Here is a 16,009-nt window from a genome sequence, read left to right on the forward strand (position 1 = left end):
ATGTATGTATGATGAATGATTCCAAAGTATGCTAGGAAGTGAGAGAACAGAGATGTATAGACGAAATGTTGGTAAAAGCTTGTAAATAAGATTAATGTAGATTCAACGCAGACATTTAAAAATAGACATTTCAAGTAAATGTTTACAAATAGAGATACGGGGGAAAAGTTTGAAAATTGCATGTTTCGGTGAATATTTCGTAGCTTAATACTTAAGGTGAAAAGATAAACTTATGTAGCGAAAACTATCTTGTTATACCAACATTTAGTTTGGAAAGCTACAGCATGGCTGGTTTCGAACCCCGCAGTATTAAAACTTACGACTTACTTTGAGAGAAATTTTAGTTGGATACGCTAATATCGCCCCAGACTTTCATACCCTTAAACATTTTCATATAAGTTTTTAATTACATAAATCATGGATTCCCTTCCCTATTAAATATCAACTTGGTAAACGCTGCAAAACTATGGAGTACGTTATCTATAATAGATTTGTACTTTTTTCTAGAATATCGATTTAAATAACTTTTTTAACATTATACAATGCAATTCTCTAATCGTGGCTATTCCGGGGGAGGCCTTTGTCTAACTATGACGTATTGGCTGATTTTTTTTTCTAAAACTAGACAAAGACCTCATTAGTTTATGAGATGTTAAGTGATCACAGCAATAGCAGTCATTGTTTATGAGTTTAAATAAAAACATAAGTGGAGGGTGGGATGGAATAGCCACACTGTTTGATTATTAATTTGGCAAATAAATCCTGTCAATTAATGATCAAGCTTTTACTGCCACACTCATAGTCGTCAATTAGTTACTAAGGCAATCCCTTAGTGGAGATTTAGAATAAATCCTCACAAAAGGTATTGTTTAAATAGCGATTAAACGACTGAGTATGGCAATAATTAATTAAACAGACTTTATAAATTTATCTTTTTAAACGTTCGAATAAGAATAATACATTACAATTTTTTAATTATAATGTAATTTGCAAATTGTTTCACAACAAAAATGTTATTAAAATTTGATTCTTTCCGGCGATAAACCCAAAGTAAAAAAGCTGTCAATTACAAAATAAATAGGCAAAAAATCAAAACAACAAACACAAAAATCTCATATAATCGGAACGTATGACAAGTTTTGCAGCGAGTGTCTACAGACATAAGCCTCCCCCTCCCTTTCCCCTTCCTCTTCTCTCCTTTCATCTACTTTGTTAGTTACCCTTTAGGTATTATTTAAAAAAAAACTTTCAAATACTTTTTTAGTAAAATTGGCAAAATTACGAAGCATTTACATTTGTGTTTAAACAATAAATTATAAAGATTTGGACAAAATAATTGGGCCAATAATTCAATAGATTATTATTGGTATATGTAACAGCATGTTTCCGTATTTATCTCGTCGTATTTAAATTTACTCCTTTCTTAAACATATCCTCTCTCACAAAATCCTTCCGTACTTCTTTCCGCCTTTTATCTATTTAGTCAATAAGTTTGTATAATAATGTATATAACCTAAAACTAATAATTAATTAGAATCTCAATATATGACATATAACATTAGAATGAAGTGAGAAAGGTCAGGCATGAAAGGTTACATGTAAATTATGTATGAAATTTTAATTATTATTTTGTAAATATAAAGAGATACTTTGTATCCTTTGCGCTACTATAGTACCTTTTTCTCCTAGAAAAAATTAGTACATAATCTTAAAATACTCACAGTTTTAAGTATATACCACAAAGAATTATTTTATCTATTGTGCATAACCAACTTACATAGTATAGCGCATATATCGCTGTCGTAACAATTGTATTAAATAAATTGATATCTCTTAAGAGAATGTTAATGTTATTGTACACTTGTTTCGACAGTGGAAACCTACACTAAGCAACTTGTACATTAAACTCAATAAGCATGATTGTGATATAGTTAAGGAAACAGAGCCATATGACTCCACAATTAATCATAAGGTGTTTATTATGTAATTTGATTAAAAATTAATTAAAATAATATAATTAGTAATAAAAATAAAATGTAATGTGATATGCTCATCACGTGCTGTAATTAGCTTGAAGTTACAAACGTACTGTGCGGTTACCCGAAATGTAGATAGCCTTCCGACTGACTGGAATCAAAAATGTGCGAGGAAAAATGTTTAGAGTCAGCGTTGCGGCTGGACGGATCTTATAAGAACTCCACGGTAAGTGCTAATTTGAGTTATACAAACAATTACGTACAGTTTTTATTTTCATATAGGCAAAAACATCCTTATCTACATCTATCTTGGAGAGTTGATACTATCACAACCAAAAATAGTTTCTTTATGCACGTTACGATTGAGGCTACCCGCTAGCGGGATGGTCGTCTGCTTTCTGGCTATCCGCATAGTGCGTCCTTAGCCTTATAAACCACCATTTATTATATCAAAATGGTTTAGTTTTAATTAGCATTTAATTTTTTAGCATAGATCTGTAATTTCATTCCTGACCAGAAAAATATGAAACCTGTTATGAGAATCTACTATCGTGCACCACTCTAAATTTACGTCAAATAAAAACAAATGTAATTTCCTCACACGATAAAAAATTTAATTCAATTCTTTAGGCTCCTTCTTCGTTAAACGTTATACTTTTTTTGTAAGGCCAAAAATAAAACCCATAAATGATAACGCAACTATACATTTTGATGTCAATCAAAAATGGCAACGAATTTTTACTGAAATTAATGTTGTCATTATGAAAAAAAAGTTTGTTCTGACTATTTTGAATTTGTAGCTTAAACTGCTGAATGGATCTTAGTGAAATTTGGCCTAGATGTAGAGAATAGTCTGAAAGAACACTTGATCTATTTATATTCGTTTTTTAAATTCCACGAGGATGGAGACGCGGGCGAAAAGCTAGTAACATAATTTCCCAAAATACGGCGAGTTTTTCTATTTTCCTGGTCAGGTGAAACCAACGTAATATTTTTTAATTTAGCTTTTTTTAAGGGATGTACATATAATGGATGGGTTGAATATGGTGCGTGTGACATAGTTCAGTATTATACTGTTTACATGTTAATAAGAAAGGGCATATAACAACTGTTTGATAGTAACATGTGTGGTCGTCGCCTAGTAGGGTTTTTTAATTACCAGAAAAAATATAGCGTTATCTATTGCCGCTACTGATCATATTAATGATATAAAAAAATAATTATCGAAACAAATGAATCCTAGGAAAACCCAATTGATGGTCGATTGCAATAAATACATCAGTGTGTGTTGTCAGTGAGCGTGTGTGTATGTGATGGCCCATGCGCGTGTGCGTGGGCGCGTGTTTCTACGAGCGTATGCAGGTGTATGTCTGCCTACTCCCTGCTATAGCCTAGACCTTTTTGTTGATGAGTACTTAGTAGTCCATGTTTTTGCAGGATTTTTTTTTAAATCACTATTTGTTGATATCCTTATGAAATTAAAACAGTTTTCTTACTAATATAAATGCGGTAGTTTTGATGCATGGATGTTTGATTCGAGTTTGTAGCCTAACTTGCTGAACGGATCTGGATAAAATTTGGCATTTTGCGAGGACACTGTCGTGGGCGGATGCAGGTGGCTACATATTTAACATCGTATATTCATTCATATTTATTTTTTTATACTATACAGTAAATACTAATATGTTATAATTTTTCTGGCGATTTCATATACCCGTATATGAAAATTGAGTCGCGTGAAATCTTATCAATAATTTTAATGTTAAAATAAGGTAATTAATACTTATTTAAGAGATAGGTCAAGGCACAAACATGTAAATTTCAAATGAACCAAAGCAACCTCAGTACAAAAACAGTAGAACTTCGAAGGAGTCGATTCTAAAATGATGGTGACGCTTCAACTAGCAGATTTTCTTCGCTTTTGCACACTTTTACAAATAGAAAATAGCATACCACATATTAATGGCTTATTAACTCAGTTACCGTTAAAATTTCATACACTTAAAGTTATTGTTTTCAAAAACAAATTACATTTAAAGAAGCATGCTTTGATTATAATTTTATTTTAAAGCAGATTTATGAACGTTACAAAAAAAGTATATCATTGGTTGCAAATTAATAATTTCGTTAATTTAAATTAACATTCTACGTTTTTGAACATTTTTAGCTCTGTACAAAAACGCAGTAGTACATTGTTATAAGAGAAATTTTCGACTTAACAACATTTCGACAAATTTCAATAACGATAGCATAGATTATAGTGCATATTCAATAATATTAAGAATCCAAATGAAACATTTATTAATTACAAAACGTAAAAGAAGATAAGAGGATTATATTTTAATATAGTATAAGCTATTAAAATTATTGTAAATTTGATTACGATATGAAGAGGGGTGAAGCATAAAATGTTTTCTCATTGGGCCGATCGACATACCAATTAATCAGCCTTATGAAATTTTCATCGCATCGTGTCGATTTTTTTAATGAATCCGATCGGGCCAATGGAAAAAAATCCCTTTAGTGCGCCGATCGTCCCAATAGTAAACCCCTAATAGTTAAGTCTATAATAACGTATATTTTAAGCATATACTCGCATAGAGTTGAAAATTGGTAAGAATGTTTGGAACATCAGTGTGGTCTGAAGTGGACGGGTAATTGTGATATATGCTGAGGGAGAATAATTCGCATTGTCAAACTATTTATGGGGACTTTTCACATATAGTGTATTGAACATTCCTATTAATTTCAGATGAGATTTTTATTTATGTACTTTTTCAATGTCAATAATCCGAACTAATTTCAAATGTTTAAACCATATCTTAGAAACGGTGGCTCTTAGAAAAAAAGTACGCATATTTTGTTTTTATACATAATTTTACTATTTACAACTCGGTCTAAGGTATTTTTTAACGTTTCGTCTAAATACGCAAAAAAAGCATTTTTTTTTTAATTACGGATCGATGGCGGCCTCCGAAGGTTCAACATACAATGGTATTTCGAACATTAATACTAATATTCTGCTCTATGGAATTTATTGTAGCTTCATAATTTAATTTGACCACCCTATTATATAATTCATTTTCTTTAACTTCAGTTTACTATTACTAATTAACAGTAGGTTTATTTTTTCTTTAATTTTGTATGGTTTCATGCGATACTTAAGTTTTTTTTTTTTGTTAAAAGGTAACTGAAAGGGAAGGCATTGGCTCCTTAAACACAGGATTTCCTAGTTAAGGAGCCAAAGCAATATTGATCCTTCAATCAATGATTGTCAATAAAGAATCTTTATTATTATTATTAATTAGATTAAATTAAATAAGTCCTAATTTTAACTATAGTATCTCGTATCTGGCAAGTGGTAAAAGTAGTGCTACGTACTGGGAACCTACCAAATGCGAAAAATTATGTCATCAGTGAGTAATGTCCACTCATCTTTTTATAGTAAAACCTCTTTGAGTCGAAACTATCAAAAATAGAAGTAGAAGAGGTCAGGAATTTAAAAACAGCTAAAATAAAAAAAATCTTCAATAGAAATATAACTTTATAGCGTCTCGTATTTAGACAAAGAGAGGTATTACTATATTTAAAAAAACAAGGTTTTCAGTTTTTTCGGGACATTTTTGGAAAATCCATTAAAACAACGGTTTGATAAAATATGTCGATATCATTATCTTAATATTAATTTAATATAAAGATAATGACTCCGACTTTAAATGTAATAAGAAAAGCTCTACTTGCGTTGGTAAATATGTAACATACATAGACAAGGAATAATTTTTTAAGAAATACATATAAACATTGTACAATAATCGCATTCCCAGTGCCTTAATAAACTAATATACCACATAAGTAATAGCCTCGGCAAAGTTTACTAAGTTTAAGTTTATAGCATAACTACTTACTAAGTTACAAAAACCGTGCATTTCTATCGTCAAAACAGAAACAAAAACCTACCATCATACCTCTTACCGTACAATAAGTTACATAACAATCGGTTTTATTTTGTTGTTTCGGCAGTGGAAACCCACGGTTAAGGTAAATTAAAAACATCAACATTATATGAATATAGGATCGAGATATTAGTATAAGAAACGCGTTGTAATATCTAGGTCAGGGGTGGCGAACCTTTATGTATCGACGTGCCATTTTTCCAATGCAATGTTTAATGAGATTCAAAACGTGTCAACAGTAATTTTGATTAATATTGACTTGAATGATGACTTGAATATTGACAGTAACTTTTTCCGAGTTCAAAATCATTTTCTAACCATGCCCCTAAAATATCGTTCCATAATAACGTTCCATTGATTCGCTACCCCTGGTCTTGGTTACGACCGCGGTTGCACATTTAAAAAGATAATAAAATATATAAATGACTTGGGATAAGTGATAACATTTTGTACATATTACAATGAATGCATCATCAGTACAAACTAGTAGTTGAATCTTCAGAGGTAAATATTTGTGCCAAAATATATACCTACTCCTAAACTCTGTACCTAGTTAGTAAGTTTTAGTGGTAAGTAATAATTTTAATTCGTAATTCAAATAAGATACTAAATTGTACATAACTATATCTATGGTATTATTTTGATTAGCTTAATACTCGTATATTAGAGTATTTGTTTAGCTTTCTATTTCCAATAGGTAAATTACGGACATAGATATTTAGTTCATATACTCAATAACTTTAAGAAATTATAACTAGTCTTCTATAGTAACTAAAAATATATTTATCAGTGATTAAACAACTTAGAATATTGTAAACGTAAAGATGCCACACGGCTGGTGCAGGTCAACGGCGTCGTTTCCTACGTTATTTTAATAATTAAATCCAAATTACTATTAGAAGTATTAATATATTATAGCATTTAATTAACTGTTCATGCAAAAATTTAAAGATGTTTTGATTTTATGTCTATTATTTTTTTTAGATATTTCGATAAAAGCGTTTTAAATTGTTAATTACTTTAAAACAAATAAACTCGACTAAGGAAACAATGTAAATATCGAAAGTTCCGTGGCGACTACTAGAAAACTGAGCTACTTCGCTATTTCTATGAGGGGCCGAGAGAGTGGGCCACTCATTGCCACGTCTTTTTATAAAACTACCTCCACTGATACTTCCATTTCCTACTATTTCCTAACAATTTGTATTCTCACCTTTGTTATGTTACTTCATCCACTGAAATAATCGTCAGCAAGAAATACGAACGGCCCGTGTGACATTTTTTGTAATTGATATATAGGGGATTAGTTTAAGTGCATTATAACTTATTATAACGTATACTGTATAATCTCATATTTAATCATAACGTAGTAAAAATAATATAAATCCTAGTCAGAGGTTTGTAAGGTTTCCGTGTTCGATTTTTCTTTTACTTTTTGTCTGTGAAAATCAAAACTTTAAATTAGTTTTGAACTTATATGTTCATGTTCATTATCTAATGTTAATGTTATTTAGCTCAAAATTTGTAAGAAAATTGATTTATTATCAATTATTCCTTATGTATCCTTCCTAACGTTGACATTTATAGATGTGATCAGAGTAACGTTATTCAATTGTATAGCGGTCAATAGCAGTTAACACTTGTCATGCGGAAAATGTATTTTTACGTATTTGCAGTCTGTCGCTAGAGCGCAGGTCACGTAAAAATACGTATTTAAAACATTCGTTGTAAATAATATAGTAGTTTTCGATTCACTGTGATATATCCGGTGAACGAAATATCTCCACGATAAACTAAAAAAAACCCGCTGCACATAAAATTCATCCCAAGTAGTCCCGCATGACAAGTGTTAAGTAAAGGTAAGTTCTTTTTAGATTTCGGTGTAAGGTAAATTAACAATAAGACCGTTTGACTTGCTGCGCTGGTCATTTTTGATGTCATGATGTTCAAAGAGTGAAAATGACCAAACCAAGACCAAGCTTGCAAGTCATGAAAATCATTTAACCACAGTCGAATTCAATAAAAAAGAAATCTTTGCAGGTTTACAACTTAATGATACCACAATATCTGTTTAAATAAGTCTCTTATTGCAGTTTCATAAAGGTAAAAGTGTTTTAAGTTTGTTAATAAATCATTTCTATTGAATTCGACTAAACGCTCAATTTCATCCAGAACATGTCCGTGGGTTTCCATTGCATTTGTCCTTACGTAGTGTTGGTACGGTATGTATTATTCTTACATTTTTATCAGCGGTCATAAACATACACTCAACATAGAGAACATGCTACTGCACCGATATCAAAACAATGGAAACCCACGGTGAGATGTTTATTAACATTTTGATTACTATTACTAAACTAATAATAATATTCTCTAGTAATAAGGTAGTGACAAGTCAAGTTTAAATTATTTATGTGAAATTGTCGTTTTAGTTTTTATTTGTCAAGCATCTATTTAGCTATACAACATATGACTTGAACATATTATATGAATGTTTACTTTGCATTGAATCATAAATAACAACATTTGTTAATCGATTTGAAATTGGTATTAAAAAATATTTTCGATTCATGCTAGCCGAACAAAAAAGACCCTTGAATTTTCATTGCACCGTGAACGGAGAAATGAAATTAATTCCACACGAATGGTCTAGCATTGGTACTTGTATGCTTTCATTTCGGATTTTGGGTCTATCAATGTAATTTTAATTTAAAAACTTTTTTAAAAAATGATTTTTAAATTTAGCTATTGTAAGAATTTAGAGAAACATGTTATACTTGCTACGATAGTGCTACGCGTTTAGAAACAAGCTTTTGTGGTGTAACGAAGAAGTGGCGATACGTTAGAAGTTACATATTCCGCTATGACACTTACAGCCGGATACTGAAACGATAGTCCAGCACGTAGCGTCGTAAGCGTCGCTAACAATATTACAGGCGTCAATATTTTATTGGAATTTGACGGTATGCATATTATATACATAGCTGTATTACGCTTGTATATATATAAATGTCGTTTTAGTATTCCGCCGTTAGTTTTATTAATTAGCTGAACCCGATTTGTGTTGCAATGAAATTATGGAAATTACGTCAATAGGGTAGATGTATTTAATAATTGCTATGAAAAAACACTTAAAAATCAATTTTGGAAATTGTCAAAAAATAAGTTGTAACTTTTATAATCTTTGGCTTGAGTCGAAAGGTTTTCCATGCCTTACATTACTGTATTGTTATGTAAATTTAGGAATTGTGTCACTATGTTTAGTTTACATTACTTTCAGCGTTACTGTGAAAACTAATTACTAAGTATTTTCTGTCATTATAATCGTATATCTCGGAGCGGTCAAATTTTTACCATGTTTTTTTTTTGTAGTCAAAATTATATGAAAATTTCCAAAATTAACAAAGTCTTTTAATGGTCTTTGCGTTATCGCTACATAGTGCACACATAGACCCTGGTAAATAAATGGTTTTCATAGATTACATTTGTCAATAACTTCTTTGTTACCATAGACTAAAACAAGAATGGCACTGTGTTGTATTTAGGTTTACTACAGGCAAACAACTGCTTTTGCTGAGCTTTTTTGTAAGTATACGGTAGGTATATAATTTCTGTCCACATTTCGTTATGAGTAAAATTAGAAAAACGACAATATTACTAGATAGTACATTGACCGAACTGCTTCATTACAAAAAAAAAAAACGAAATCCCCGTACGGGAATCCCCCGTATAACATCATTTACAAGACAGCCATAAATTGCATTATAGAAGAGTTCTTTTAAAAATTGTTGGAAATATAGCGTGTTGTAGGAAACCCCCGTATAACATGTTTTACTAGGCAGCCATAAATTACGTTATAGGAGAGATCTTTAAAAAGTTGTGGGAATGTTCGCCTCTTATAAGAGTGATTTGGGCACTATATGGGGGTAGGCAATAGGCGTCATAGGCCAGCGCTTTGTATCGGGGTTTACTGTATCGAAGTTAGGATTGAAACACCCTCGAAGCAAAGATAATGACGCTTCATTTTAAATTGTATAGTTCTGGGATTCTAAGAACTAAAAGGGATTGCTATATATGTCCAACAAAATTGGTTGCCCGATAATTCTTAAATCGATAATCACAGGGTTGTCTGTAACGAAAATATCCATTTAAAACTGGTAAGAATTTAAAATAGCACGATGTAGCTGATGTCTACGAGTGTCTACGTGTCTACGAACAACGAAAGTCTACGACAACCTTGTTACCTTTTCGTCGTAATAAAATGAAATTCTAAAATTAGATAGTTACGTGGTGTCTACAATGTAGCAAATCGATTTCGAAACAAGAACTTTTGCTTTTAAACTGGATGAACGAATGATGTTTAGGTGTTTTACATAATTGCACAAATTTCTTTAATTCATTTCCACTGTATTTTTTACACATAGAAATATTGTTAGTTCAGTTATTACAGAGAGAATGATGGATGTCTTTTAGCGGGAATGTTTCGCTTGTAAAGAGTGGAAACTCGCGGCTACAATAAACTAAAATGCACTATACTTTATGCATTTTAGTTTATATAGCCCATATCATGTATTTAATGTTACACTTTGACGTTTTTAGATCACCTCTTTACAGTCATCGATAAAACAAGGCTAACGTCCAAAATAATTTCAATCAATATGGGGTTTACTCGTAAATTAAATAACTCAAATAAGTATATTACACAAAATTATATTTTATTATCATGGTTATTTCAAATTTTATTTCTAAACTTAAAACCTTAAATACAATCTAACATGTAAATTGCATATTAATAACTTCACTATGTTTTCACAATTTTTTTTTATCTGGTCACAGCAAATGATTGAGTAAGCGAAATTATCGTAGTCATAATCTATACATGTAATAAAATTGGAATGTCTGTTTGTAATATCATAAGAAATATTCCAGATTCCGGGAAGACGATATATTTGCGTTGCTCATAACGAAAATAGCATTTAAAAAAATTGTCAGCCTATCTGTCTGTCTGTCCGCAAGCCGCGTTTCTTCCGGGTAATCTCCGAAACGGCTGGGCCGATTTCGATGAAACTTTTACTAAAGGGTAGCTGACACAATCGGGCATATTATGGGCTTTTTTTAAATTCCGCGGTGTCAAAATGGCGTAACTGGTACTCCAAATTTGCGCTAACGAAGTTTGCGGGCGACAGCTTGTATTAACATATTACCTTGTTACAACATAATGCGTGATAATTATATTATACGAGTACAATGACGTTGTTAATAACTGGAAATTGTTTATTACATGTGCAGCAATCTATACGTAGTGAGGACAATGTTCCCGACTTGTATCAATTAGGACACCTGCGTCGGTAATTGGAATCGATTGTTGAACACATGCTAACAGGCTTACATTGTTGTCGTATGGTAGAGACGTGACGTATTGTAACATAAGTAAATTAATTCATATCTAACTATTGAATGGATTGCGTGAAGGGTGATATGATTAAGGGGCGACTGAGGTGAGAGGGAGAGATCAATATGGACGACAAAATCCCGGTGCACTGACCCTCATTCTTCAATGTTATTTAAATAAAATGCTCTTTAGTCATATTGATTCAACAATATAAATACAAAATGCACATATAAGATTTAGATTCAAATATTTTAATACGATTATTGTACGTTCTGCGACTAGAGAATAGTGTAAACATAAATTCAATAGCGAACGTAACAATTTTAAATTGTCAATCTCACGGAGCGCAGCGATTTGCGCCGAACATTTTGTGTGCGTTCATTTTATTTTTGACGCTTTTCGATTGTCGAGCACAGGTCGACGTAAACTTTAACCTTTGACACATGCCTAATACTGACAGACATTCCATTTTACTTGCATAAAAATTAATTGATATTGAACATTTTGGTCTGTTTTTTTGATCATATATAACAAAGTATAGAAAAATTGTCTTGTTCAAAATAGGATTTTTGTGTTTATTTTGTGTGGAAATGTATTTTAGCTGATTGTATTCGATATTTACGTTTGATTAATTTATAGACATCGATATAAATAACTATAAGCAATTAAGTTTCACGTAGCATAGTGTAATTTACGTAGCGGGGTTTGGAATTTCAGTAGAGTTCAAGTATTTAAAGCAACCTTACCATGAAACATCAATATTCTAAATAATTCACATTTGTTCCCGGCACTTCAAATGAAAGAGCAAACAAAATGACAGAAGTTTTATATTAAATCGTTTTAAATACTATTAAGTATGTACAAAAAAGTGCAATATATAAATTACGACCCAACAGTAAGCTGTATATAGTACATATAAACCAAGGAAAAGTTGAGAGATTCAAACATTTACTTCACAAACGGGAATTTTAAATAAAATACAGAGATAACTCTAGAGCATTGTGTCAGTTTTCGTTTCAATTTTCCAGACGTTGAAAGACAGTGTCATAAAAATTTCTAAGAACAGCGTCTGTATACGCTATCACTGTGTTATCACGTGTTTATGGAAATTAGGAAGAGGAATATAAAAGAATTCAATGTTCTTTAACTTTATTAAGACTGACGAAGGTAATGCTGTGCTTATATCCTTGAGTGGTTGACGTATTTTTGTTTTTTTTTTTTTGTTAATAACAAAAAAGTTTACTTCATTGCGAAATTTAATAATAAATCAATCATCCTAAAAATCACCACGATATAAGAATTAATGAAAATAATTTAACTTATAGACTACATTCATATTTATTTAAGTACAAATATAGCTTAGGTAATAATGTTTAGATAAATGTGTACAATAATGCGATAACAATCATTTAAAAAAAAAAATTATACTAAAAAGTTGAACAGATGGGTAAGAAATTGTTTAAGCTTGATTTATTTTGAACCACTTTTATACATACCTTGACGTCATTTACAGGCTTGAGATAAGCCGTTCAGATGTCTTTCAATTTATTTAATAAACTGTATTACACAATACAAAAGTAATAAAGGCTCAAACTAGTCACTTTTTATGCTGTTATAGGACATAAAATAAATAACAATACTACAATTTCTGTTAGCAAAGTTACAATGAATGTTATTCTTAAAGTATATTTACATATGTTACAATGATTAAAATATTACAATGTTTAAAACCTTTTAAGACAGAGCAACAAATGTTTTCATTCAAACGTCTAATATTATAATTTGCCCGGGAAAATTATTAATTTACAGTAAAAAATAGTTTGCGATTAAATAAAAAACAAGAATATAGCATGCAGGCCTTTAAATTTAACATGCAAAAGCATTTATAGGTAGTAAATCTATTAATCTATCAATTTGACACTAATATAAACAGAATACAAGACAGAATTAAAAATAAAAAGATAGGAGGACAGAATGTAACTGCAAAAAATGTATCTCATCAAGACTATATTTCGCTATAAAACATTGAAATAAAATATGTCAATTTTAAAACTAATAATAAATAGTAATAGTATACGCTTTCACTTTTAATGTATAACAAATTAACTCCGATTATGAGAATCGCTTGCAATGTATTGATGGAATCGGATATGCGAATGAAAACGTTTGTCTGAGTTACATGAGGTGCATGAATTGCTTTGGGCTGAGAGTCGGGGGGACACTCACCGTCGTCGTCCGTCGCCATGGGGCTCACGCTACCGAAGAAACGTTTGTCAAGGAGTTGCAACAACTGCAAGGCGCTCTCGTGAACCGGCGCCCGAGGGCATCCGGTGCACATCAGCGTTACGTTGATGATGGCCGTGTAATGGTCACACGGGTATTCCCTGATAAACAACAATAACTATTATACACAAATAATACTCGAAACCTAGAAATATAGAATCATCAATATTGTATTTCTTGAAAGTTATATCCAATCCAATTAAATTATTACAAAATAAAACAAGACCATTTCATTTGTACCTTTACGAGGAATGATAACGCAATATTTTATATGAACTTTCACAAACGATATCCTGGAAAAGTCCACTTCAAAGAAAATACGAGCTAATTAGATGCTTATTACATTTTCAATTTATGCATAAATATTGGAAATATGGAAAATAAATAAATTGCCAACGTTAAGTTTTTCATCAAGCAATTCGTTTTATAAAAAGTCAACTAATATAGAAATCTCACTCTCCGCTCACTAAAGATCGAAAAATAAATTAGCAATTCCATGTTTTCTTTTAATAAAAACTCTAGATTAGGAATAAAGGCAAAAACATTTATTATTAGAACTACAAAGCGTTTTTATAATAAAATATCTGCACAGACTCATATTGGAGGAAAACGTGTTTACATTTTAATATTTCGACAATATTTCGCTGGATTCTGTGACTGTCGAATAGTCCGATTCAAACTTTTTGAAATTTCACTCCATCAAATTTGAATGGAAAAAATGTCAACAACAGACTCGTTTGTTACACCGCATTCACGACGTATTCAGTTTTAATACAATTAATAGCTTTGGGCAAACATCGGGAAAATAGTCTATAAAATGGATTTTATATTGTATTCAGTATTCAGTTTTTGATAGGACTATTTTGTTTCACATTTTATCAAGGGCCTGACAAGCTTCCGAAATGTATCAAGATCGTACTTTCTAGAATGTCCCTAAATTATCGATCGCAGTTTTTAAAAATTACTATCTTTTGAAACATACATTACTCTTATATAAAATGGAAACAACATTATTCTTAGATAGATAATATTTTTATGATATCAAACATAATAACAAGTAACGCAAACAATGTCTCATATATTGTTTCTCTTACAAAACAATATAATTTGACGTCTGACAATAATGTCTATCAAATATAATATTTCATATTATTTCCGAGTCTATTATTCTCATAAATGTAAAATAATATCAACTTTGATAAAGGTAATGGCGAAATTCATAAGGCTTCCCAAGACAATACCAACATCTCCGAATATTCTCTGTGACAGAATATTTTACAAGTTCAATATCACTTAAACAGTTTCTAAGAAACACATTACCTTTTGTTAACATATGAAAAATACGAGCTGTTGCCCGCGACTTCGTCCGCGTAGTATTAGAAAACAAACTATATAAATTACAAAAAGTTACGTATCCCTCGGGAACCGGACATTTCTCGGGGATGAAACTTATCCCATGTGTACTCCAGACTTTGTTTTATATCTGTGCCAAATTTCAATAAGATATATTGAACCGTTGCAGAATGATCAAGTAAACATTAAAAAACTAAATTAATGAATCCCACGGGAACCGTAACTATTCCCGGGATAAAAAGTAGCCTATGTGTTCTTCCAGACTATGCTCTAAACCTCTGCCAAATTTTATAGAGATCCGTTCAGCCGTTAAGGCTACAAACGCTAACAAACATCCATTCATCCATCCATCCATCTATCTATCCATCCATCCATCCATCCGCATTTATACAATATAACAACTTTCGCATTTATAATATTAGTAAGAAGTAAGATTTATCTACTAATTTTGAACAATCACACTAATACTAATATTATAAATGCGAAAGGATTGATGTTTATTAGAGTTTGTAGCCAAAACGGCTGAACGGATTTCGATGAAATTTGCTATAGATGAAGATTTTTATTCCACGCGGACGGAGTCGCGGGCGAAAGCTAATTGGTTAATAAAATAGCTTTATTAAGAACATGAGTATGTAATATACATATGTTTACGTGTGACACATATTCAAGCAATCGACTTAGGGACACCCAAAAACTAAATAATGCCCAGTTACCGGATATAGGCGACTACCGTCACTTAGCAGATTGGCAAGGCGCTCCTCGGGAAGTATCAATATAAACACACCTCCTTAGCTTAAGCGATCGACTCGCTAATAAAACATATACATATATGTCACCGGTAAATTCATGTTCACCGACCAATTTCACTTTGCCCAGAAAATTGTAGAGACTCATTAAATTGCATACAAACGAATTCATTCACGTTTCATTATTAGTTGAATTGACACTGCTGCTCGTCTGTGCGCGATTCTTATGGGCTGCATTAAATGACCGTCAATGAAGTACCATCGTAACAAAAGGGTCAAAATTTCTTGGTAAAACAATTTGCT

At 31.4% G+C, this 16,009-nt stretch overlaps 1 protein-coding gene across 1 annotated transcript in view; it reads right to left on the reverse strand.

The window, feature by feature from the left end:
* LOC106110068 (protein furry) overlaps nt 1-16,009 on the reverse strand; it is a 94,929-nt gene that overhangs the window by 54,199 nt on the left and 24,721 nt on the right. The window contains 1 exon segment of the mRNA XM_013291754.1: nt 13,548-13,705. Coding sequence (XP_013147208.1) covers nt 13,548-13,705 — 158 coding nt within the window.

This window comes from Papilio polytes, unplaced genomic scaffold, assembly GCF_000836215.1.
Source record: "Papilio polytes unplaced genomic scaffold, Ppol_1.0 DF820889.1, whole genome shotgun sequence".
NCBI classification, from domain to species: Eukaryota; Metazoa; Arthropoda; class Insecta; order Lepidoptera; family Papilionidae; genus Papilio; species Papilio polytes.